At 37.8% G+C, this 27405-nt stretch overlaps 1 protein-coding gene and 1 long non-coding RNA gene across 10 annotated transcripts; both read right to left on the bottom strand.

Moving 5' to 3' along the window:
- Positions 1-2028: 2028 nt before the first annotated feature.
- Positions 2029-5245, bottom strand: LOC122967289. The gene is made up of 4 exons (XR_006398577.1): positions 4958-5245; positions 2781-3736; positions 2443-2446; positions 2029-2181 (listed from the first exon to the last, which is right to left on the bottom strand). It is a non-coding gene; the product is annotated as an uncharacterized LOC122967289 (long non-coding RNA).
- Positions 5246-8296: 3051 nt separating this feature from the next.
- On the bottom strand, positions 8297-26146 carry LOC122967287 (NACHT, LRR and PYD domains-containing protein 14-like). Of its 9 annotated transcripts, XM_044331843.1 has the most exons (14): positions 25750-26144; positions 22561-22675; positions 21882-22021; positions 21708-21740; positions 21314-21593; positions 20579-20656; positions 17919-19758; positions 14885-15061; positions 13865-14038; positions 12412-12585; positions 10614-10787; positions 9742-9915; positions 8894-9067; positions 8297-8414 (listed from the first exon to the last, which is right to left on the bottom strand). In XM_044331843.1, exons 5-14 carry the CDS (start codon positions 21582-21584, stop codon positions 8369-8371), a joined length of 3282 nt encoding a protein of 1093 aa, XP_044187778.1. In that variant the 5' UTR covers positions 21585-21593; positions 21708-21740; positions 21882-22021; positions 22561-22675; positions 25750-26144; the 3' UTR covers positions 8297-8368. The 9 variants fall into 9 exon arrangements, with proteins under 9 accessions (XP_044187778.1, XP_044187775.1, XP_044187777.1 ...); XM_044331840.1 differs by lacking the exon at positions 21708-21740 and having other exon boundaries at positions 25750-26143; XM_044331842.1 differs by having other exon boundaries at positions 21314-22021; positions 22561-22670; positions 25750-26143.
- Between the last annotated feature and the right edge of the window lie 1259 nt (positions 26147-27405).

The following is a 27405-nucleotide window of genomic DNA, read 5'->3' as shown; positions in this document are numbered from 1 at the left end:
ATTTCAAGTAAATAATCTGTACAGAAGAGGTAGGAAGCTAGAAGCAAATACTCAAAACAAGACAAACTGGACTACACTAAATAAAAATAATTTAATTTCATTTGAAGGCCACCGCTGAGAGTCAGAGGTGGTGATGAGAACTTGTACTTACACAATTAACAACACAACAATCTTCAGAAATATACACAAAAAATGATTATATACAGGTAAAACTGTTTCTGTGAACTGTAAACAGGAAACAAACAGCCATGCATGAAATGTATACATGTTATTGCACATTTTGTATTTAAGACTAAAATAAATATTTGCATATGCAGTGGGTGTTACAGTGATCCACGGCTATTGCACAGTGCCACAGTGATCATCAGTGTGATGGTGAGGGGGAAGAAACTGTTTCTGTGTGTGGTGGTTTTGATGTACAGAGGAGAGAGTGTGGAACAGGTTATTTCCAGGGTGTGAGGGGAATGTGGTGATTTCCTCTTTTGATTTAATGAAATTAAAAATAATTCAAGTGAAATCAAATTAAACTTCACTGATCATACATTTCATTTAAAATAGAAGAAAAACATCTAAATCCTGATTTAGTTTGACTTCTTTTTCTGTTCCCGTTGCTTCCCTCTTTGCTCCACAGTCACACACTGCAGTACTGTAACTCAGCTGTAACATCAAGTACTGTGAAAGAAGTATTTCTACACTGTGGTGAAACTTGAAGTGTGTGTATTTCCTCTTGCACTGACCGTAGGTGAGTGTTTTGTCCAGCAGGTGTTGCTGCTGCTTAAAACATGTTGATGGATGATATAGTTTCTACTGTTTCGGTGTGTTTCAGTCACAGTTTTTCAGCCCGGGTCAGATCAGATAAGAACATGCATGTGTTTACAATTTATTTTACACCCGGCCTGCAAATTCATGTTTTATTTGTCCCATTTTGATTCAACTCAACATATCAAAAATGTAGAGGAGAAAAAGGAGTGGACTGAGGACTGCACCTTGTGGAATACTGGCTTCAGGAGTGAAAGGGGTGGAGAGGGAAGAGGGAAACCTTGACCACTGCAGCTGTGACCTCAGTAGTTAAACCCAGCTGAATCACGTTTGATCCTTAACTTTCCACATCTGAACAGAGAGAAACTGTTCCCTCTACTGAGATATATCATCTCCAGACTGGATCCTCAATGAAGAAAAAAAGTCCAGTTTCAGTCTGTTTTCTCTTCTCTGCTCCTCTTAGCTGTTGGAGGAAGATTTTTTAAAATTTCTGCTGCTGAGAGCTGTGATGACTGAGGACCTCAGCTGGTCAGCTTCATCCCTCCCCAGGGGTGGACTTTACCATTAGGCAAGGTAGGCAACTGCTGGGGCCCTCCAACTAAAATGAGCCCCAAACAGCAATAGATGTATTATGATGTTTAGATATGAAACATATAAAATTGTGTTACTATTTTAACTCATTAAACCACAAAATTACTTATGAAAGGGCCACAAAATACTTGAAAAACAAAAAATCATTGTCAATGTACGACTGTATACAACTTTATACAATGTGCAACTGTATACTTCTACTCCACTTCTACTAGGAGGGATTCAGTTCCTTCTATTTCAGGTATAAACAGTGTACTTGCCATTCTACTACATTTTCCTGACAGTTTGTTACTGGTTACTTTACAGATTAAGATTTTATACACAAAATACAAGATCAACAGAGAATATATGATATGTTATGATAGATTAAACTATCCAGCAGTATATTAAGCAGCTAAGATGAGCTTCACTTTGACTAGATGTTTAGGTACATTTTGCTGATACTTCTTCACTTTTACCCAAGTACATTTTTGAATGCATGATTATTACTGTTAACATGACATGTTTAGTGTGGTATTAATTGTTTAAACTTTCAGGGCTCAACATTAATGGTTTTTTTTTCACTTGCCAAGTCAGGTAAGTGGGTCACAAATCTGCTTGCCCAAATTCAATTTTTACTTTCCCCTATACTACTTGTCTTATTTATTAATGGTTATCAAATAACAACAAAGACTTAAGTTGATTGTCATGTTTAATCTTTATTTAAGTAAATGAAACAAAACAAGGACACAGTGTGTCATAGATGCAAAGCTACAAACACTCTTGCATATTGAAAATTAACACTAAATTCTTTTGATCAGCCCAGTTTTTTTCAAATAATGGAATAGACACCTGTGAAAGAAAATTGAATAGTAGGTTATCATTTTATAAATCTTTTGTATATATGTTACAAATGTTTTCAAACTAAGGAGTCAATGTTTGTTATCAACTGAATGTGATGTAATGTCATCGTCATTTTGGGGACACATGTTGGTGAAGAAATCCTACTCCTAGGCTAGTTGAACTCTTGAACCTGTTTCTATCTGAGGGTTGCTTGCTGACCTCTGGGGTTAGCTAGAGATATCTTTGTTTTAAGCCTACTGTTTTAGAGACCATACTTGTTTGTAAGAAGGTGTAATGGTTTGTGGAAGTGTCCATTTAGGGACCAGACTGTTTTTAGCTTTGCTTCTGGAGACGTATAAAGCTGTCTAGTTTGAGTTCACAATCTTTAGAGAAAGGGCTGGCTTTAGGGAAAGGGCCAGCTGAACAACATGCTTTCTCTCCAAAAATACAAGATGATTGTATTTTTGTTTGTGTTTGGACATTTGTATAATTGTTACTGATGATGTGATGGATTGTACAGTGTTTACAACTGCTTCAACAAGTAACAATGTTTAATGCTTTCTTTATGTCTCCATGTGCCTTCTTTCTCGAGAGAAAATTTCCACAACACCCTAACACATTTTCAGACTAATTTCTTCCACTCCAAGCTTGCTGATTTCCCTCTTTAATGTTTCTTGTTCTCAAGAGTATTTATTGCAGTGAAACACGTTAAAAATACATGGTTATATTGTTAAAGTGTATTTACCTTCATGTAGAGAACAGAAGTTAACTTGGGGTGTAGTGAAAGAGGAATTGGACAATGGAAGAGAAGATGTTCATGGAGAGGGTTTGCAACATGTGTCTGTTCAATATGTGCAAGATGCAGCACTATTACAGGCTATGAAACCATGTGGCTGAACCAAGATCATTTCACGCAGCTGAGTGAAATTACCTGTTATCTTAATTAAAATATAGGCTACATTTATCTCTCAGACTTTCTTTACGGTTTGTAAATATCATCTTATAATGAATTTTGCCATCATGGTTTTGTTACATAACCTTGGTAAGTTACCTGTCTGGTTACCTGCCTATAAGCATAATACACCAAATTACCACTGTTTAATATTTTCAGTCGAGACTGTGAGAAAACTTCAACACATCATCATTATCTCTACATTGCTGCTCTGACTGTGGTAAAACAGTGATATGTTACTCTCTCCCAGGAGTACTCCTTTTCCTGCTGAAAGTCAGAGTAAATTCTCTTCTGCTTCATAAATTAGTTTTAGTACTCATTAACTCTCAGTGTGATTCTGAGATGCTTGATAAAATAGGGTCAGAGTCTGACTTATAACACCCTTTTTTTATCTTTTCTGCATCAAGAAGCTCATGTACAACAAATTTGTAAAGTGCTGACTTCAACAAAATCCAGATTTAACTGTTCAGGTTGTAGTCAGTTAAAAGACTTAAGTGAAGATGACAAATCCAGATCTGGACTCCAGATGGATCATCAGGATACAGCTGATCCTCTCTCAACACTCACTCCTTGGATGTTCACTCACACTCTAACAGAGATCATCACTTCCAGCTGATGAGAGAAGAAGAAACAACAGTAGTCATAAATCAGTGTTTAGTGAGACTTACTTCATCAGCTGTCAGTTAGTGATACAGCACATCCAGTATAAAGAGCAGCAAAGACTTCAGTCCTGTTCAGACCAGAAGTGGAACAGCTGTGCAGCGTAGCCAGTTTCCTTTCAGCTCTCATGTAACAATTTGGAGTGAACACACCGAGCTCCAAGCTCACAGACCTGCACAGACTTTTGGTATCAAGTCTGTTTAGATTTCACTGAAGTACACAGAGGAAATAAAGTGCTGAGGGGACAGGGAGCCAATAGAGGTTTTGTAGGACTGGTGTGATGTGGTCGCCAGTACAGGTGTGGGTAAGTAGACATGCAGCAGAATTCTGAATATATTGGAGTTTATTGAGGATTTTGGAGGATGTACCATAGAGGATGCTATTGCAACAGTCCAGTCTGGAAGTGATGAATGCATGGATTAAGAGTTTCTGCGGCTGAGAAGGAGAGAGATGGACGGGGATGGGCGATGTTTTTGAGGTGGAATAAGGCTGTTTGGGTGATGTGCTTGACATGTTGATCAAAGGAGAGGGTTTGTTCAAAGATAATGCCAAGATTGTGGATGTGGGGGGAGGTAAGCACAGTGGTACCGTCAATGGTGAGGAAGAAGTTGTGGGTGGATTTGGTGAGAGCTAAATGTTATAAAAGTTTAAAAGCTACAGAGTCTCTGTGGGATTTGAAGATCTTTCCTGCTGTTTAATCATCACATGACAATCAGTCAGAGCTCTCAGGTAAGCACCTGCTGTTGGTTACTAAACTAAAATAATGATGGTTCGTAGTGATTTGCAGGCTTCAGTCAGACTGTTATCTGACAAAGAGACAAAGATAAACTGATCAATTCTTTAGTGTTGAAATGAGAGAACAAACACTATCAAATTAGATTTGATGGTATGACTGATGATGAGGGCCACTGTCTCTAGTAAAGCTGTCAGCTGTAATCCAATTTTATTTCCTGCAGACATCAACACAACATCATCGTCACATCTACTCAAACACATGATCACAAAAAGCTTCTGGCTGATCTGATTGGTATCCTCTCACAGCTTCACTGGGGAAAGCAGCCACTGAGAAGGTTGGAGGTTCACCAGGAAATACTGGATCTTTGCTTTGATTCTAACAGTGTTTAATACAATACTGCTGAAACCAGAACAGACTGGCTCGAACGCTCTACTGACCTCAGATACTCCAGTCTACAGTGTGGACTCTTCTTAAGATTCGACAGCAGCTTCATGTCTGAATCCCGCAGATTGTTGTCTCTCAGATCCAGGTCTCTCAGATGGGAGGGGTTGCACTTCAGAGCTGAGGCCAGAGAAGCACAGTTGATCTCTGACAAACTGCAGGACCTCAATCTGAATAAAGAATAAACTGTGTCACTTTAGAAGATAAAGTTCATGCTTGAAATCATTCAATGATCCATAATCTGTTCAGAGCTGAAAAAAGTTTTGAATGTAGAAGTTTAGAAAATGGAAACTCCAAACAGCTGAACCCAACAGGATGCAGGTTGAAACTGTCAAATACAAACAGTGAAAAAAGAGCTCCAATTAATATTACATTTTTTTTCTTTATTTTTAAAGGAACAAGTATTTTTCATGTTCCTTTTTTTAAACTGTACTTCTACACTTCTACTTTGCTCTAAATGTGGGGATTGAGTGTAGACTGTGGTCAAGTTGTTTATATTTCAATTGTTTGGTTATCCTTATTTGTTTGATTGACCTACCTGCTCTACATCATTAACAAAATGGTTTTTCAACAAGTGCTGCTTTTTCATTATTTTGCACTGGCCTGTACACCCTAAAAATATTAAAATGGAAAGTAACTTGTGCTTTGAATAATTTATTAACCAGGTACTTTATTTACTTTAACTTAAGTAAGTTTCTCAAATGTTAATTCTCAATTTTACTTGAGTCATTTTTTATGGGAATAATTGTACGTTTACTTGAGTATAGATTTTCAGTACTCTACCCACCACTGATCACTTGCAAGGGCTTCATCATTATGCACATTTAAAAAAAAAAAAAAATCAATGCTATGCCATGAAACAACACATGGACTGTCACTACCTGCTGTTTCAACTTTATCAGTTTGAGCACAGACAGCAGAAACTGAAAGTCTGCTCATGTCAACATAAGTATTTGTGTCAGTCTGATACCTGCAGAAAGCTGCTGGCTGGTGTTAGCTCCCCAGTATGTAGAGACTATGTTTGCTGCGGTAGTCAGTGTTACCGGTGTTACATGGTGTTGGGACATATTACATTACTTGTACACTGCCCATACCATAGCTTTGCTTTTTCTATGGAAACAACCCCCCTTTTTTTAAACGTGTATCAGTGCCCACATTTTTCAAATAAAAAACTCCAATTCGTAAAGTATCAAGTGTGTTATCAATACTTAGTTGGACGACAGACGCCATAATTATAAACTGGCAGTGTCTGCTCCAGGAGTGTCTGCAGCAGCAGCAGCAGAGTTGCAGCAAAAAGTAGCAGAGTGGGATGTCTGTTCTCTGTCCTGCTGCTGTAAACAAACATAACGCTATCTGTTAGCAAGCAGCTGCTCTCATGTCTCCCCGGGTCTCTGTGCTTGTTTTCAGCAACAACTCTCCCACTCTCTGCCTGCTCAGCCTGCTCTCGGTATGTCTCCCTCCGAATGGCAGGCAAGTTGCTCCAGTTCTAAGCAGCAGTCGTCCTCTGGCTCATCCCTGTCTGTGTGCACCGCAGCCCAGCTGTACATGGAGGACAACTCGCTGGCAGCAGCCTGAAGCCTGCCATCACTAACTCTTAAATAAGGGGAATAACTAAACTAAAAATCTAATGTTAAAGATCAAAGTAAGTGCTCAATGGATGAGTGTCATTGATGAATATCTTAATTTGTAAAATGTCCGGTGTAACTGGTAACACCAGTGTTGTCATGAGTTTATTAGTTGGTGGGAAAATTAAACAAAGTAAACATTTTACACATCATCCTGCTCCAACTGAACCATTTACAGCAAGTAACCACTGCATACACACAACACAGTACACATGTTTACTGAGTAAAGGCACAATGCAAAGATTGATCTCTGGATTTCAAGAACCGATTACTGATCCTTCAAATAATAATCAGGAAATCCATTTTTTGTCCAGCCCTGAAATTTAGAAACTCCAAAGACCTGAACCCAACAGGATACAGGTTAATAACTATCAAATATACAAGACAAAAAACAGTGTTATAGAGGTTCAGAGTGAATTATCCAGTGTAGGATTTTTCTTGTTATATTAAAGTTTTAAATGTGCAGCTCAACATTACTCTGACAGTCAATGGAATAAACCACTAAAGAAGAATATAGACTTTTCTAATAACAGTGTGGATCAGCATAATATCAGCTTTAAGTCTGCAGTTTAGTATCACCACATCTTGTTAATCTCAGCACAGAAGAAAAAAATGGTGTCTGACCTCAGATACTCCAGTCTACAGTGTGGACTCTTCAGAAAATCACACAACAACTTCACTCCTGAATCCTGAAGCTTGTTGTTACTCAGATTCAGCTCTCTCAGATGGGAGGGGTTGGACTTCAGAGCTGAGTACAGAGAAGCACAGCTGATCTCTGACAAACTGCAGCCCAACAATCTGAATAAAGAATAAATTATTTAAATAAAATCAATTTACAATCCAATTAGATGTGTTCAGGGTTTAAATGTATAGTTCAACATTACTATGTCCTAATCAATGAGCTTTTCTCTAAAATCTGCACCGCTGTTACTTTCTCTGTCTGTGGTCTTTTACCTGCACATGCTCACATGTAAAAAGCCAATACATGACAGATAAATCAGAGATCTCCAGGAGAAATCTACCTGTGGAAAACACTTTTCTTGTTTGTCGTTGTGTAGATAAAAATCCATTTAAAATCCAATCAGATGTGTTCAGGTTTTAAATGTGCAGTTCAACATTACTATGTCCTCATTAATGAGCTTTTCCCTAAATTGAGTAGAGTGACTGTCATTGTGTTATTGTGGATTATCATAATGTCAGCCTTCTACAGATATCATCCAAATGTCACCACAACATTCAGACAACCATTCATGTCAACACTGATTCATAAAACACTTTAAACATTCGAGTTGATGTCTCTGTGTCCCTCTGTGTGTTTGTGTGTGTGTTCTGAAGGATCAATGTCAATGATCAGACATTATTCATTAAAACACAATAAACTATATAATTAAGGAATATTTCGCCATAAAGTAAACTTTATTGATTTAAAACAGACATTAATTGAGAGGATCTTCTGTATACAGATGTGACTCTTTACCAAAGATTCTAAACATTAATTTACTTTAACAATTAACAGTGAACATTTTCTACATTTTCTTTAAGAATTAGTCATCTTTTATAACTACAGACTGAACTGTACAGTAAAAAAAATAAAATATGGATAAAAAGAAATTAATTTCATGGGTCTAAGTTATGTATGTACATATTTGGTTCAGTTGTTAAACATTAAGATCAACAATAGGAACTGACAGTTAGTGAACTGACCTCAGAATCTCCAGTCTACAGTGTGGACTCTCCAGAAAATCACACAGCAGCTTCATGTCTGAATGCTGCAGCTTGTTGTCACTCAGCCACAGCTCTCGCAGATGTGAGGGGTTGGACTTCAGAGCTGAGACCAGAGAAGCACAGCTGATCTCTGACAAACTGCAGTGCCTCAATCTGAATAAAGCATAAATTATGAAAATAAAACTCCATTTATAATCCAATCAAATGTGTTCAGGTTTCAGGTTCTATGTAATGTCCCCAAAAGGGACCATGATCGGATATGTGTGTGTGTGTTCTGAAGGATCAATATGATAAAGGAATATTTCTCCTTCTGCAGGTAAACTTGATCAATTTAAAACAGATATTAGAGAGGATCTTCTGTATACATATATGACTCTTTAACAAAAATTCTGAACATTCATTTTCTGCAGTTTTTTTTAAGAATCATCTTTTGTAACTACAGATTAAACTTTGTACAGTAAAAAATGAAAATATAGAAAAAAGAAAATGAATTTCATTGATGTTAGTTATCTATGTACATAAATTAGGCTCAGTTGTTAAACATTAAGATTAACAATAGTAACAGACAGTCAGTGAACTGACCTCAAAGCCTCCAGTCTACAGTGTGGACTCTCCAGAAAATCACACAGCAGCTTCAATCCTGAACCCTGCAGGTTGTTGTTACTTAAGTTCAGCTCTCTCATACGGGAGGGGTTGGACTTCAGAGCTGAGGCCAGAGAAGCGCAGCTGATCTCTGACAAACTGCATTCACTCAATCTGAATAAAGAATTAATGATGTAGATTAAAATCCTTTTATAGTCAAATCAGATGTGTTCAGATTTCAAATGTGTACTTCAACATTATTATGTCCTAATCAATGAGCTTTTATCTAAAATGAGTAGTGACTTCATCATTGTATCATTGTGGATCATCATATTGTCAGCCTTCTACAGATATTATCCAAATGTCACCACAACATTCAGACAGATATTCATGTCAACACTAATTTATAAAAATTACTTTAAACATCTGCATTGATCTCTCTGTGTCCCTATGTGTGTGTGTTTTCCGAAGGGGCAATATCAATGATCAGATATTATTCATTAAAACACATTAGAGAATATATTAAAGAAATATTTCTCCTTCAGCAAGTAAAGTTAATCAATTTAAAAGAGATATTAGTTGAGAGGATCGTCTCTATACAGATGTGACTCTTAAACAAAAATTATAAATATTTCTTTACTTTAACAAATAACAGCGGCCAATTTCTACTGTTTTTTATTTTAAAAAAATCAATCATCTTTTACAACTACACACTAAACTTTGTACAGTAAAAAAATGAAAATATGGAAGAAAAGAAATTAACTTCAGGGAAGTAAGTTATGTGTGCACATAAATTAGGTTCAATTGTTAACATTAAAATCAACAATAGAAACAGTCAGTGAACTGACTTCAGACTCTCCAGTCTACAGTGTGGACTCTCCAGAAAATCACACAGTTGCTTCACGTCTGAATCTTGCAGCTTGTTGTTACTTAGATCCAGCAGTCTCAGATGGGAGGGGTTGGACTTCAGAGCGGAGACCACAGAAGCACAGCTTATTTCCGACAAACTGCAGTCCCACAATCTGAATAAAGAATAAATGAGGTAGATAAAAATCCATTCATAATCCAACCAGGTATGTTCAGATTTTAAATGTGTAGTTCAACATTATTATGTCATAATCAATTTTCGCTACAATGAGTAGAGTAACTTTGTCATTGTGTTATTGTGGACGATCATAATGTCAGCCTTCTACAGATAACATCCAAATATCACCACAACATTCAGACACATATTCATATCAACATTGATTCATAAACAATACTTTAAACACTTGCATTGATCTATCTGTGTCCCTCTGTGTGTGTGTGTGTGTGTGTGTGTGTGTGTGTGTGTGTGTGTTCTGAAGGATCAATATCAATGAACAGATATTATTTATTAAAACACTTTAAAAATATAATACACAAGATATTTCTCCTTCAAAAAGTAAACTTGATCAATTTAAAACAGATATTAGTTGAGAGGATCTTCATATACACATGTGACTCTTTACCAAAAATTATAAACATTTATTTATTTAATGACTAACAGTGGATATTTTCTACAGTTTTTTTAATGAATCAGTCCTCTTTTATACCTACAGACTACACTTTGCATAGTAAAAGAATGAAAATATGGAAAAAAGAAAAGTAACTTCATGGATGTAAGTTATGTGTATACATAAATTAGGTTTCATTGTTAAAAGTAAGATCAACAATAGCAACAGACAGACAGTGAACTGACTTCAGATACTCCAATCTACAGTGTTGACTCTCCAGAAAATCACACAGCTGCTTCACGTCTGAATCCTGCAGCTTGTTGTGACTCAGTCGCAGCTCTCTCAGATGGGAGGGGTTGGACTTCAGAGCTGAGACCAGAGAAGCACAACTGATCTCTGACGAACTGCAGTCACTCAATCTGAATAAACAATAAAAGATGTAGATAAAAATCCATTTATAATAATCAGATGTGTTCAGGTTCAAAATTACTATGTCCTAATCAATTTTTCACTAAAATGAGTGAAGTGACTTTATCATTGTGATACTGTGGATCAGTATAATGTCAGCCTTCTACATACATCATTAAAATGTCACCACAACATTCAGACACCTATTCATATCAACACTGATTCATAAAAATTACTTTAAACACTTGCATTGATCTTTCTCTATCCCCCTGTGTGTGTGTGTGTGTGTGTGTGTGTGTGTGTGTGTGTGTGTGTGTTGAAGGATCAATATCAATGATCAGACATTTTTCATTAAAACACATTAAGGGATATAATACAGAAATATTTCTCTTTCAGATGTTAGCTGAGGGGATCTTCTGTATACAGATGTGACTCTTCACCAAAAAATATAAATATGAATTTACAGCAGACATTTTCTACAGTTTCTTTAAGAATAAGTAATTTTTTATAAACAGATTAAACATTGTTCAGTAAAAAGTTCAAGTATGAAGAAATAAATTAACTTCATGGATGCAAATTATGTGTGTACATAAATAAGGTTCACTTGTTAAACAAAGATCAACAATAATAACAGACAGTGAGTGCACTGACCTCAGAGTCTCCAGTCTACAGTGTGGACTCTCCCTAAGATCAGACAGCAGCTTCACATCTGAATCCTGCAGATTGTTTTCACTTACATCCAGCTGTCTCAGATGGGAGGGGTTGGACTTCAGAGCTGAGGCCAGAGAAGCACAGCTGATCTCTGACAACCTGCAGTCACACAATCTGAATAAAGAATAAATGATGTCACTTTAAGGGACAAGGTTTATGCTTGAAATTATTCAATGTTTCATAATCTGCTCAGAGTTGAAGAAGGTTTAGAATGTAGAGGTTTAGAAAATTGACTAAAAACTGTCAAATACAAACAGTGAAAAGGAGCTCTCATTAGTACTACTATTTGCTACTTCAATAAAGACGTAAAGACTTAACCTCTTAAACTCTGCAGCTCCACCAGTGACTCTATCTATACAAACTCATGTTGTGCAGCAAAACACAAGTAAAAAGAACCCACAGAAATTTATTTCAGGTTCTGCTCAAGATCCCAACGTTTACAAAAGATACCAAATATATCAGGATGGATTTTAGGAAAATAGGAGGAAAAGGGTGTTCAATATATCTACAATATTTACATTTAATAGAATGGTGTCACCATAAAAAAGATCAGGCATCTTATGGTTTAATATTTCAGTCAGTATAAACACTGCATAACTTCATAAAAGTGTTGGAACAAGTAAATACACAATATTATATTTGGTGCTGTCTGATTGAGTTTGTTGGTTTAAATGTGAAGGTGAAATTTAATGTAAAAAACAAGAGTTTAAGAGTTTCAGAGTGAATTATCCAATGTAGAATGTTTCTGGTTCTATGAAGATTTTAAATGTGCAGCTATGGACTAAACCACTGAGGAAGAAAATAGACTTTACCATTAAGATACTCAGTGTGGATCAGCATAATATCAACTTTATGTCTGTAGGTTAGTGTCACTGCAACTTTCACATCATATAACTTCAGCACAGAAGTAAAAAATGGTCAGACCTCAGAGTCTCCAGTCTACAGAGCGGATTCTCCAGGAAATCACACAGCAGCTTCACTCCTGAATCCTGAAGGTCATTTTTACTCAAATCCAGCTCTCTCAGATGGGAGGGGTTGGACTTAAGAGCTGAGACCAGAGAAGCACAGCTGCTCTCTGTCAATCTGCAGTAACACAATCTGAAGAATGAATGATGTAGATAAAAATCAATTTATAATCTAATCAAATGTGTCGAGGTTTTACATGTGTAGTTCAACATTACTATGTCCTCATCAATCAGTGTTTACATTCGCTGTAGTAACCCGTTTACTGTAAATCTTTGTGTAAATGCAGCAGGTCTGTTATCAGATTTCTCTACTAAAGCCGACCTTACTCTGGAAGTGTGGCTCACGGATTTGAACTGTATTAGTGAAAGAAATTTCTGCTTTCTGACTTTGTTTTATGGTTTTGGTATGAGTGTTTGTATCAGAGCAGATTCACAGCACAGTGAGAGGAGGACAGACAGAGTAGAACTCTTCCTCAAAACGTCAAAGTGTCTGAATTTAACAAATATTTAAATGTTCAGTGCAGGAAACCAACTTATTTAGACTTCTACAGGCTGCTATGTGTTAGTATCAGTTTCAGTTGGACTTTAGATGGATTTATTTTAAATATGAGGACACATCACTTTGTGCAATGATCTCTGCTTTCATCCAGCTGCACTGCTATTATTTTCTCTGCCTGCAGTCCTTTACCTGCACATGCTCACATGTAAAAAGCCAATACATGACAGAGAAATCAGAGTTTTACAGGAGAAATCTACCTGTGGAAACCATTTTTCTTGTTTGTTGTTGTGTAGGTAAAAATCCAATCAGATGTGTTCAGGTTTTAAATGTGTAGTTCAACATTACTATGTCCTCATTAATGAGCTTTTCCCTAAAAAGAGTACAGTGACTGTTATTGTGTTATTGTGGATCATCATAATGTCAGCCTTCTACAGACATCATCCAAATGTCACCACAACATTCAGACACTTATTCATGTCAACACTGATTCATAAAAAATACTTAAACACCCGCATTGATCTCTCTCTTTCTCTGTGTATGTGTGTGTTTGTGTGTGTTCTGAAGGATCAATATCAATGATCAGACATTATTAATTAAAACACATTAAAGAATATAATAAAGAAATATTTAAATGTTATAGATAATACTTGAGAGGATCTTCTGTATACAGATGTGACTCTTTACCAAAAATTCTAAACATGAATTTATTTTAACAATTAACAGTGGACATTTTCTACATTTCCTTTAAGAATCAGTCACCCTTTTATTAGAGATTAAACTTTGTTCAGTAAGAAACGAAAATATGGAAAAAAGAAAATTCACTTCATGGATGTTAAGTTTTGTATGTACATAAATTAGGTTCAGTTTTTAAACATTAAGTTCAACAACGGTAACAGACAGTCAGTGAACTGACCCCAGAGTCTCCAGTCTACAATTTGGACTCTCCAGAAAATCACACAGCAGTGTCACTCCTGGATCATACAGGAAGTTGTCACTCAGATGCAGCTCTCTTAGATGGGAGGGGTTGGACTTCAGAGCTGAGGCCAGAGAAGCACAGCTGATCTCTGAAATTCTGCAGCAACACAATCTGAATAAAGAATAAATGATGTAGTGGTTTCATCAAATCAGATGTGTTCAGTTTTTAAATGTGTAGTTCAACATTACTTTGTACTCATCGATGACCTTTTCTCTAAAATGAGTAGAGGGACTTTGTCATTGTGTTATTGTGGATCATCATAATGTCAGCCTTGTACTAACATCATCCAAATGTCACTACAACATTCAGACATCTATTCATGTCAACATGGATTAATAAAATACTGCTGAACTCAGTCAAGTCTGTAATTAGAGGATCAATATGAAATCAGACATTTTGGACTAAAAACCTGTTCATTGTTTATTACATGACCTCCCTCCTCCTGTATTGGGTAGTTTAATAGGTATGTGTAATTAAATGTTATTGGTGGAAGTAATTATTCTTATTGTCCATGCTGACTGTGAAGTGGTCTCTTCCAAACACTGCTACACTGTGGAAATTAGTTTACTAGTTCAGCAGAAGCTAATATTAGGCTTTGACAGTCTGCTAGACACCCACTTGATTGGTCTGACTCAAAGTTACAGACTATTTAGTACAAAATTCCCTCTTTGAGTTACGATCCCTTCACTGCAGCTCAGCAAAGAAACACTGAAGAGACACAAAAGATACTAACTTGATATGGGTAACTCAGACTGCTGAAGCCTCAGTTTAAACCTTGGAAATCAGTTTTACACAGAACAAGACTGGAATTTGAATTCATGAAAAAAAATTTAATTCTACAGATTTGTGCTCGGGCAAATCTCGAAAATGTATGAACTAAACATTTGAAACTTAAGTGAAGGATTTGAACTGAATATATAGAAAAAACATTACCAAAATTACAGCCGGAGTATTTACCTCAGAGTCTCCAGTATACAGTTTCTACTCTCCAGTCCAGCACACACCAGCTTCACTGCTGAATCATCTAGGTATCCATTGTAGCTCAGATCCAGATCTCTCAGAAGGGAAGGCTTGGACTTCAGAGCTGAGGCCACAACTTCACAGTGAGTCGCTGAGAGTCCACAGTGAGAAAGTCTGTCATGACACACATATTACAACATATTATCATGAAGAACATTTTATATTTACTTCAATGTAAATATTTTATTTGATGATGAGACAGTTTGACATTCCCCATTTTGATTAACATTTGCTGTCACATCAGTGGTTCAGCTGAAAAAAAAATTCTGAGCCACTTTATTCCTTTAATGGAAAGCAACAGTTAAGACATAACCAGAAACAAGTATAAAGAGAGACAGGGAATGACATGTAACAAAAGTCCACCACTGAATTCAAACCACAAACATTGCGGTTCTCATTCATAGTCTTGTTTTGATGTCTCACAATGTGATACACCCCCTGGGTATTCCTCAGAAGCATTTATCTCACTATACCAAACCTGATTGGCTGGTGATTGCAACATCCATGTCAGGTGGTTCCACCTACCTTTAAATAGCTTAAACTACGACGCAGGCGTCATTCAAACACCTCTTAACTGTCCACAGACCAGAGCTATCTCGGCTAAACATTCCAGCGCCAGGCGCTAGCTACCTCAATACACTTTGACTCTCCAGCTTTCACCAAACACTGGAGTGCTCTTTTACCTAGCCATACTATGGCCAGGTCTTCAATGGTCTTGACTACCCACTGCAGTAGCTTGGGTGATTCACCAAGCGTTCACACTCGCATACCAAGTGGGTTGGCGAGACGCTCGGCTCCCACAGGATTAACACGCCAGCTATTTTGCCATTCTTCTCTATTAGCGTGCCTGCTAGTGAAGATGGATGTTACCCTCCCTCACACCAAAGGAGACAGAGACTCCGGGCCTCGACTTTGCCATGTGTACACATAGTCTGAAGAATGTGTGAGGTGCGCACATTCTCACTGCACATTCTGTGTTTGTATATACCAGTTTATGTGCAGGAAATGGCGTATGCATTTTTTTTTTGTGCATGTGCATTGTTTATGCATCCGGCCCCAGGACTGCTCATGCTGCCTCGGGCTGGAACTTACCCGGCTGGACATCGAAGCCCCTGCTTCATGCAGGCACTGTGCCTGCTTCACCATCAAGAGTCTTTGAAGATGGCTAGAATAATAACAAGCCTTACTTGTCTGTCAGCAACATGCAAGTTGATGACGGGGAGATGGTGGGGACAGACATGGATGCCGGGCCACGCACCAGCACTATCACTAGCTGGGGCTCACAGGTGGACCTAGCCACGCTGCTGCTACCTTTGGAAGACATGTTGGAGTTGAACTACAAAGACAATGATGAGGACACCTTGGGATTCCTCATATCAGGGGAGGACAACTTGGACAAGTCGTTCATCACTTCCACTCAGGTTGCAAAACCTAGAGCTGGGTCTGCCTCCCAGGCAGAGATGAGAGCATACCAGCTTCATTCAGCCCGATTCAGGGGGCTGAATGGGTTTTCTTGGTTATGTTATAAATTATATGGCATGCATCTTAACCAGTAGGCTACCAGAGCACTCCACTCAGTTAATCGTATCTCACTGTGTTTCAATGAAACAATAACTCTCATCACTCTCTCTCATACTTGCAGACTTTTAATCTTTGTTTTGCTTTAATCTTGAGGATGAAAGGAGGCCACCTTGAACAGAAAAATATTTTTACTGTCCGCTTTTTTCAACTTGACTCCAGGATATTTTCAGTTCAACTGAGTGAACAGTTACAGTTGAGAAAGATCATCTCTCATTGCTAGCTACCTGCTGTCAGGTTCACATCCATAAGTCCATAAAAATATATTTAAAATGTAATGTAGCGCTACAGCCTGATACACAGTCAGATTCCACTTTATCATTATTAAGGAAATGTACATCTGGTAAATGATGAAATAATAGACAACACTCAATAAAACTTTATTGTGTTAACTTATTGACACTTTTCCTGCTCTTTTTTTTAAAGATAAATGTTCAGGGTCCACACACACATGCATTCATATCTCTACGTCCACTGGATTAAAATGTAGGCTCTGTTTTTTATTTGCTTGTTGCCATGGTGACTCATAGTATCGCAGCTCCATTGATGATGGCTTTTTTCATTCATCACGCACACGATTAACTCAGAGTGAACATACTCAGAGTTGATTGAACTGACTCTGATGAGCTGTTATGAATCCGAAAACTCTGAGTTTCCCATCTTGGGGTTCATCAACTCAGAGCTAAGGGTTAGACTCAGAGTTTGTTGAACCTGCTTTCTAAAACAGGCCCCTGGTCCAGAGGCAGCAAAGCAGGCCCAAACCTTAATAATACCACCACCATATTTCACAGATGGGTTAAGGTTTTTATGTTGGAATGCAGTGTTTGCTCATCGCCAAACATAACGCTTCTCATTCAAGCCAAAAAGTTTGATTTTTTTTAATCTCATTTGTTTAACTGATGTCTCTTTATCTAGTTTTTGGACTTGAATGGAAATCTGATCACGTTTTAGGTCATATTTATGGAGATATACAGCAAATTCTAAAGGGTTCACAAACTTTCAAGCAGCACTGTATGTTATGATAAAATGCTGCTGTAACAAAACCCCAGTCAACTTCCTTCATTTGTTTTACCAGATTTGAATGACGCATCGTCACCCAAAGGAATATAAACAGAAGAAAAAAACTGTAGAATCCAATAATTACTAGAAACAAATAGAATAAATGTGTTGAATAACTTAACAGCTATAAACACAACCAACTGAAAAATCAACATTATTTGCACTCTCAGCATTTGAATCAGCTCAAGAACATCTGTGGCTAAATATAACTGACATTTCGGCTATAAACAGGGAGAGCACTATTTTAACAACAATAAGAATTTTATTATTCATATTGGAAGAACTAAACTACTAATCTACACTGATTTAAAATGCTTATCACATATGGACTTACTGAGCCTTTCTGCAGTTCCTCACAGCTGGGATCAGTCTCCGACGTCCCTCCAGTGATGTGTTGTACCTCTCCAGGTCCAACTCATCCAGAACCTCCTCTGACATCTGCAGCATGTAGGCCAGAGCTGAGCAGTGGATCTCAGAGAGTTCCCTCTCTGATCTGTTCGCTGACTCCAGGAACTCTTGAATCTCCTGATGTACTGAGCAGTCGTTCATCTCCATCAGACAGTGGAAGATGTTAATGATTCTGTCAGGAGAGATATCACGAGTGTTCATCTCCTTCAGGTTGTTGATGACTCTCTGGATGATTTCTGGACTTTTTTCTGTCTGACCCAGCAGGCCTCCTAAGAGACTCTGGTTGGACTCTAGAGAGAGGCCATGGAGGAAGCGAACAAACAGGTCCAGGTGGCCATTTTTACTTTTGAGAGATTTCTCCATGGCTCCCATAAGGAAGTCATCCAGAGATGAGTAACTGTGTTTTTTCCCCAGGAAGTCTTCCAGTACCTCTGTGTTGCTGCTGGTGTAACAGTGGTACATGTAGACTGCAGCCAGAAACTCCTGAATGCTCAGATGAACAAAGCAGTAGACTGTTTTCTGGAAGATCACACACTCTCTTTTGAAGATCTGTGTACAAAATCCTGAATACACCCAGGCCTCTGTGATATCAAGACCACACTGCTCCAGGTCTTTTTGGTAGAACATGATGTTTCCTTTCTCCAGTTGTTCAAACGCCAGCCTCCCCAACTTCAGAAGGACTTCCCTGTCAGCCTCTGTCAGCTCCTGTGGACTCGTCTCATGTCCCTCATCATACTGGTGCTTCTTCCGCTTTGGCTTAACCTGTGGACTTGTCTCATGTCCCTCATCATACTTGTGCCTCTTCCTTTTTGTCTGAACTAGCAGGAAGAGTGTGTACAGGTCAGTCAGGGTCTTGGGCAGCTCTCCTCTCTGATCTGTAGTCAACATGTGTTCCAGACCTGTAGCAGTGATCCAGCAGAAGACTGGGATGTGACACATGATGTGGAGGCTCCTGGATGTCTTGATGTGTGAGATGATTCTGCTGGACAGCTCTTCATCACCGAATCTCCTCCTGAAGTACTCCTCCTTCTGGTCATCAGTGAAGCCTCGTACTTCTGTTACCCTGTCAACACATGTAGGAGGGATCTGATTGGCTGCTGCAGGTCGGGAAGTTATCCAGACAAGAGCTAGTGGAAACAGATTCCCCTCGATGAGGCTTCTCAACAGCACATTGACTGATGACATCTGTGTGACATCAGACACGACCTTCCTGTTCTTGAAATCCAGTGAAAATCTGCTTTCATCGAGGCCATCAAAGATGAACAAAACTTTACAGTCAGAAAGGTGTTCTGCTGTGACCTTCTGTAATGTTGGATGGAATTCATGGATCAGCATGAGAAGACTGTACTTCTCATCTTTGATAAAGTTCAGCTCCCTGAACGAAAACAGAATCACCAGACTGACATCTTGGTTTTCTGAGCCCTCTGCCCAGTCCAGAGTGAACTTTTGAGCTGAGAAGGTTTTTCCTACGCCAGCGACGCCGTTCGTCAGAACAACTCTGATGTATTTCTGTTGGTCAGGTAAGGCTTTAAAGATGTTGTGGCACTTGATTGGAGTGTCATGGAGCGTCTTGGAAGCTGTCTCAAGCTGTCTCACCTCATGTTGGGTGTTAACCTCTTTACTCTTTCCCTCTGTGATGTAGAGCTCAGTGTAGATCCTGTTGAGGAGGGTTTCACTTCCTGCTTCATCAGTTCCTTCAGTCACATGCTGACATCTCCTCCTCAGACTTAACTTATATATATCTAAAACCTCCTGCAGACCACTATCTGCTGAAAGAGAGGAACAATGTAGATTTAAACATCTATCAGTGTGTTTACATGTGCTTATATAACCAGGTTACTCAGAGAAACTAGGTTACATTGGTAATCGGGGAACGTGTTAACACGCACAGTAGTAACCTAGTTATTGTAAATCTGTGTGTACATGCAACAACTCAGTGATCAGATTTCTCCTCTACACTGACCTTATTCTCGAAGCATGCCTTTCTTATTTTATCAGTATTATTGATAGAAAACGTTTGTTAGTCCTGACTTTTTGTTCTGTTATGCTTTGTGTGTCTTAGTAAGAACTTTTACTCACCTCATGATTGTGTCTGAATTCAATAAACAGTAAGTTAAGTGGTGGAAACCAACTTTAGACATCTAGGAGATACTTTTTTGTTAGTTTCAGTTTTAGTTGGACTATACATACAAGGATGAAATAATCATTTCTATAGGCTCTCAGACAGATTTCTTGACAAAAGCGCTTAGCCTACATACTATATACATTACAGTATTACATGCAAGTTTACAAGTGATGCGCCACCTCAGTAATGCTGCCTTGTCTACTTCCACCTACAACCCACATTCATCTATAAACAAAGACCAACGACAACCCAGTGAGTGTTCAGTTGACCAATAACTCTTCCACGTAAATGCACACCGGGTCTTGCCAGATGAGACTGAAAGACGCGAAAAACGACTTTGTGAAACTAATTAACTTAAACAGTGTGGAGATAATGTCGAACAAACTTAAAACATGAAACAATCCTTAACAAAATAATTATTGAGGAACTGTACAGTTAACTGAACACAGAAGACACAGCACCTCTGTGGACATGCCCGAGTTCTGCAGCCTCTGGAGCCCGGGGACCTGCAGAATAATCGGGGTCTCGATGATGGAGGTCTGTTGGTGGAAGAAGGGTATGCATATAATTACTGTAAACAAATGACTATGGCAGAGAAATCAACATTCCCCAGGAGAAATCTACCTGGGGAAATAAGGTTTCTCCTATCCCCAAACCCCATTACAGTAACCAATAATGGTTACTTTGTAGGACCACCTGTCAGAAGGACGTCACTTCCCTCCTGACAAGAGTTCATTCATGTTTTCCACAGTAAGACCCACAAAATTTCAATGATCAAATGACAACTCCCCAAATTACCCACGGTATGAAACCAGCCTAGTTCAACCAATACCAACCAATAGTGTCTGTTGATCAGCGGAGGAGATAGCGCCAGATTTACCGTGGACATCGGTTCACATACTTATGTCAGCATTGTTATATGATCATTTAGTCTGACTTCATGTGTATCTGTTCCATTACTTAATAAACCTACTCAAATTAAGGGTGAGACTTTAATGTAATATCAGTTATTTTATTTTTAATTGAATGTGCTGAAGCACAGAGCCTGAGGAACAAAAATGAGTATGTGTAACTGTCCAAATACTTACTGTGTGTACTGTATCTAAAATTATGAAAAATATAAAGAAATAGGCTGTTTTTCCTCACAGATCTACTGTCTGGAAGTCATGTTATGTTTTTCTCTTCCTATGACTGACCTTCTGCTCCTGAGCCGATGTTTGGCAAATCCCTCACCAGATCATTCCTGCTGATCTTCTTTAAAATGCTCTTGATCACCTCCACAGCTCCAGCAAATTCATATTTATGCACCATCAGATCCACCACGTCCTGCCTCTTTGTCTCTGACAGCTGGCTCTCTTTGATGGGCGAGATGTTGCCTAACTTTTCATACTTCAGGGACCACTTGAACTTCTTAAATTCATCATCTGTTAAATCTTCCAGAACGTTAAGGAGGTCCATCTCCGTCATCTTGGCTCTCTGGTAAAATCAGAGAACACTGATTAAAGAACAGTTGTGTTTCTGTCTGCCAGTAGGAACTCATTCTGTGTTTCTACTGTAATAACAAGAGGATCTTCAGTGAAAACATCTTACCACAAGTCTACTCAGTAGCGGTTCTGGAGCTTTCTATCAGATCGAGTTTTCTCAGTTGTCATGAAAATGTACATGTTAAAATTTACATTTTTCTGGCTTAAATGTTGAGAATAAAAGTTCAATCTTAAACAACAGTCAACAAAGTCGAGTTAGACCTCTGCTTTCACAACTCACCTGTTTGTTGTTGTTCAGTGATTTCTGGTGTCTTTACATGTTTTGAATGGTTCATTAACGCTGGTGTGAAAGTTGTCAACCGAGAGTGCGTGAAAATGAGGGTCTTGTTTCAAAGTGCACTTATGTGTGTTTTTTTTGTTCTGTGAAAACAAAAGACAAACCACAGGATTTTAATAGTTGGCTACATATGTGTTTTTGTCATTAATTAAAAGTTAAACTACTGTTAACTGCTGAACGCAAAACTGTCAAGGAAGTGATCATATAAGTGATATGTAAGCCCAGCAGTTCCCCAATAAAATGTGAAACAAGTGAAACACAGTGACTATCCTCCTGTAATATCAGGCTTTTTCATCCTGTGTCATCCTTCCTGTCTGTCTCTACTTATGATATATCACATTCTAGTCCTGACTAATGATGCTGATAGTATTTCTCTTTGAGCTCTCTGTGACACCAGAGAAGATAAATAAATCAGCAGGTTCAGTCGGGGTCAGCCCTATGTTTCCTTATGAATGTTTTTTCCCCATCCTAATAGGCCCTATGCTCCCTAAGCATCAAAGCTGGCCTTTCCACAATTCACATAATGCGCTGTTGGGGTCCCTTGAAGGGTGGGGGTTAGGGTCAGACAGACAGACAGACAGACAAACCAACAAATGTAGAAACAAACGGGTCAAAACATTACCTCATTGGTGGAGGTCCTGATCTAAGGGAATATAGACATGCCATGTTCAGTCTATGATTTTGATGACTGCATGAAGAGTTTTCAGATCTCAACACCTTTTGAAGCATTTTCTGTTCTGCAAATAAGAAACACAGTTTAGGTGTTTGTGTCAGAACTGGGCCTTTTGTTTCTAACTGCTAATGCTGAACCCACCTTGAGGCCTTCATCTTTTCAAGTGATATCGTACTTTTACAGCATTTTCACAAACAAGTGTTTAAATACCAAACAACAGAAAAACCAAAGTACACACTATGAATATGGGGTCTGTGGTTCTTTTTGTATCTATAACTGAAAACAAATGTGAGAACAGAGATTTGAACTTCTAAATGTGTAAACACTGTGAATGATTATGACACAAATCCTGAACATTTATCTCTTGTTTGTTTGTAAAGTCTGATGCATGCATGTAGTTTGACTGTATCATTTACAGACATTTTTATGAACTGCACAGCTTTGCTAAACACATCAGCTGCCACTTTATATTTAGATGGATAAATGTGATGCAGAAGATCTTCAGATTCTCACTAATAACTGATGGAGATGGTTGTAGTAGAGTGTGGGTTGTCAGTCAGTGGTGTTTTTTTTTAATTACATTTCAACACTGAATCATCTTCATAAGTTTACAGTAAAAACAGCCTTTTACTTTGTGTCTTAGGGTCCAAGTTCATTACTGAAGGCTGGAGGATCACCTTTTGACTGGTCACTCTTCATAGACAGACAGCTGGAAATTAGAAATTCTGGTCTGTTCTCTTCCTCTAAGGAGTCTGAGAGGTAAACCAGAAACACTGGAGACACACACACAATATAATAAACCAGTCCTACCTCTCAACTTAGTAGCTTCTTATTAGTTTACATTAATTTAACTATGACCGTGTGTGTTTTCTAGCCATGATAAAGATAAACTTTGATTCTGGTTTAAATCCATCAAACAGATATCAGATAAACATATATGTCGTTCTTAATTGTGACCTTTATTTTAATGAATCAGTGTGGCGCACATGGATGTAGGAGGCATTGAAAATGTGGGTCTGGGGTTCCTCCCTCAGATAATTTTTAACAGAGTAGATGTAATTTCCTTTATTCTGGTGCCTTTCAACAGGTGGTTATCTGGCTATACTTGCAAGAAAAATTATGGTTACATTTTGTTATTTCATCCAGAGGAAGTGTTTGGACCCAGATCACATATTTGTATGTTAAAAAGCTAAAAGTACAGAAATCGATTTGATGACTGATTCAGGGCCATCTTTAATAATAACCACTCATTGTTTATTTAAACTTGAGGATCTCTTTATGCTTGCATGCAATTGCAATTTCTGTTAAATGATTTTCTCTAATGTTATCAAATCAATGAGTGAAGTGGAGAGGACAACTGTAGTCAAAGTGCCCCTATGCATTCTCCAATATACTGCATTCATCTTCCGATCATTTCTACAACTATGAAGAATCACAGGACCTGAGGCCTGTGTCTCAAAGCTAGATTATGTTGTTAGCCATTTATCTTGTTGGCTTTGTTTACACACACATTTAACATACATAACACTGCTACCGAGAAGAACTCCACAGAAATATTTAGATGATAATTAATATGAGAAAAAGCATCATTGTAACAACTATCTGCCATCTTTCATGAAAAGCATTATTCTTGATTTCATAAGTGGCATATGTTTGAGGAGTGTGTGAGCAAATCCATCAATTTAGCTGGATAACGTCATGATAGCTTTTGTCACACAAAAACAAGAAGGCTATAAGCAACAGGCAAACAAAATATGAACATTAAGTTAAAAGCCAAGCTTTTAATTGCTGCAACAGCCATGGTGCCATGTTACATTGCTGTGAGGATGCAGACACCAGGAAATGAAAAACAGCAAACAATGTTTAAGGACATCAACATGGTGATTTCATATTTTTCTTCTTAGTTTAATCAACTAAACAATTAATCCAAAAAAGAAAAATCAGTAGATTAATCAATAATTACAGTAATCCTTATTTGCAGTGCTAATATTAACACTCACCCTGCCTCAGACTTGCTGTTTTCCTCCTTCTGCTCTGTTGACTTTAAAATGGAGTTTGAACAGACCGAACACTTTCATCTTTACTTCCTTCCTGCCTTCCTGTTTGCTCCCCCATCTGTGTGTATGTGTGCGTGAGCATGTGAGCACATGCGTGTATAAGTGTGTGTGATAAAATGTATATTTATTTTATACATTCTACATATTCTATGCTTTAATTTGTTCTTATCATACTTAATTCTTTGATTATTATTCAGTATGCATTCTATCTATTTTAGTTTCACTGTATTTTTTATGTTGTGTTACATCAATGTTTTTTTTACATGCTTTTATGTCCTTTTCATTTAAAGCACTTGGTGCATGTAATTTATTTTGTTGTGAGGCACTTTTATCTGCATTTCTTGTATGAAAGGTGCTATACAAATAAAGTTATTATTATCATCATCATCATCATTATTATTAATCCACTCACAATAATTATGCAGAGAACAGAAGCATGTGAGCCATGATACATAAACACACCCTGAACATGTCCATCAATCATGTTAAGTGCATTATTGTCAGATGATAAAGTTGCACCGGCCACTAATGCTTATTTATACTTAATGCTTGTTTTTTCCAAGACCCCCACAAACTCAAAATTTTGTTGCTTCCGGGGGAGCTCAGGACTTTTTTGGGGAGGAAGACCTTCTGTTTTTTGGAGCCAGCATCTAGCAGCTGTTAGTGGCATTGCACTGTAAGGTACTATGTTGGCTTCAGCCTCAAGGCCTTGTAGTTGCCACTTCTAAACATCCTAACAGAGGTGTGTTAGAGATAACAGCTCACAAGCTAGTGTACAGTCAACCGTGTAAAAATAACACATTTAATATGCTGTATTACTAAAATAAATTCTCTTGTTTTATTCATTGTCTGATTTGTGACAGATATAACATGCCTCGCACCAGTGCAGACAAAAGACTCGTAAGACATTCCTCATCCTTGTCCTGTACTGTAGGTGCAGTGGTTTGATCAAAGTAGAGTTAGTATTAGTTCAGGGTGTGTTGAAGTACTAAATAATCCGTCAAATGATCATGACATGAAACAATAAACACAACTCGTCTAAAAAAACAAAAACAAAAACCGTTTGAGTGAAATTACTTACCGTGGTCGAAAACAGCTTTTCAGGTAAAACTCAGCGGAAGTATGACATATCCACACGATTTCTCGAGGTTGTAGTAAGTGTCGTGTGCTGTATGTGCAGATGCAGTTAAACATGTTAAACATGTATGGGCTCGGGGGGAAATCGCCGCGTTACTTTCATCCCGTATTACTTTCATACCAGTTTAACCCTGCTGCTTCGGTTTCAGCCTACAGGCGTGGCCACTTTACGAACATCCTAACAGAAGTTTGTTGGAGATAACTACGGAGCCCCTAAAGTCCCAAAAGATTGTATTTTTTTTATCTTGTGCAAACAAGTTATTATCTTGAGGGAAGAAGTTATTAATTTGTGCGCACAACATAATTATCTTGTGGGAACAAGTTATTATTATACAGAGCCCCTAAAGTCCCAAAAAATTGTATTTTTCTTTATCTTTTGCGCACAACTAAATATCTTAACATCTTAATATCTTATCATAAGATTTAAAAAATGTGAACAGTAAAGATGAGGAAATTCTTTTTGAATTGCTGCATAACAAGTGGTCTTTAAAAATCGATTTTTTTCGATCGCATGACTGAAAAATGGCTCATCTCCACTTGTCCAAGAAATGTCTTTTTGTATTATGGATAATAAAAATATTTAAAACGAAATAAAACAAAAACAATCAGCCTTCTGGAAGATCTCCTTCTCTCATCCTGCAACAGCTGGTGGATGATGGCAACCGTTGCCGTTCCCGACCACTGACTGTATACAAAGATTTATTATACGTATATAAATGATCTACCATGGTTCCTGTTTCTGCCAGAGAGTGAAGTTCGTCCCACAGCCTGCCGCTGTATAATAGACCTTATTGAAGGGAGCTTCATTCAGTTGTGATTAGATTAGAGAAAAAGCCCAAAAACTGAAAACAGATTTGTGAATCAGAACTTTTTTTTCTTCTTTCCTCTCCCATTAATCATCTCACGACCCCTCATGACCCACCGTGACTAAATCAAGCTTATAATACTTATATACTTTTACTGTAGGAGGGTTTTTCATGCAGGACTTTTCTGGAGTGTTTTTATATTGCTGTATTGGTACTTTTACTGAAGGAGTATTTCTTCCATCCTGGTCAGCGTCAGTCTGTGGACTGTTGCTTAGCTTTACTTATAATTTACACACATACAAAATAAAACAGCATTCTAGAAATAAAACAGGTGTATATGATACAACAGACAACTTAAAAATGAACAAAAAAAACTAAGTTAAATACAACATGATTTAGGAAAATACAAAAGAATAAATTACAATAATAAATATTGTGTCTCTATATGTGTTGCTTGTCTTTCTAGTCACTTTGTGACTAGAAAAATGCCATAAAAATAAATAAAACATTTTCAAAGACTGATTTTCAACACTTTTTAATAAAAAAAATTGACATCTTCTTTGTAACCATAAATGTCTTTAATGTCTTTTCTCTCTGCAACATAACTTTTACTACCTTCTGCCATGAACAGGGTACACACAGTGAGCCTTAATGCCCAGTTCAGATGTTTTAGTCAGCTCCAATGTGAACAACACTGAGGTCCTAAACTGCCACAAATGCACGGATTTAACTGAAATATGAGCCACATGTGTACAAAAACAACAACAACAACAACGTTAGATCATTAACGTGGA

The sequence above is a fragment of the Thunnus albacares genome, chromosome 17, assembly GCF_914725855.1.
Source record: "Thunnus albacares chromosome 17, fThuAlb1.1, whole genome shotgun sequence".
NCBI classification, from domain to species: Eukaryota; Metazoa; Chordata; class Actinopteri; order Scombriformes; family Scombridae; genus Thunnus; species Thunnus albacares.
The sequence above is the reverse complement of the archived record's forward strand: the minus strand, read 5'-3'. Positions and strand labels throughout refer to the sequence as shown.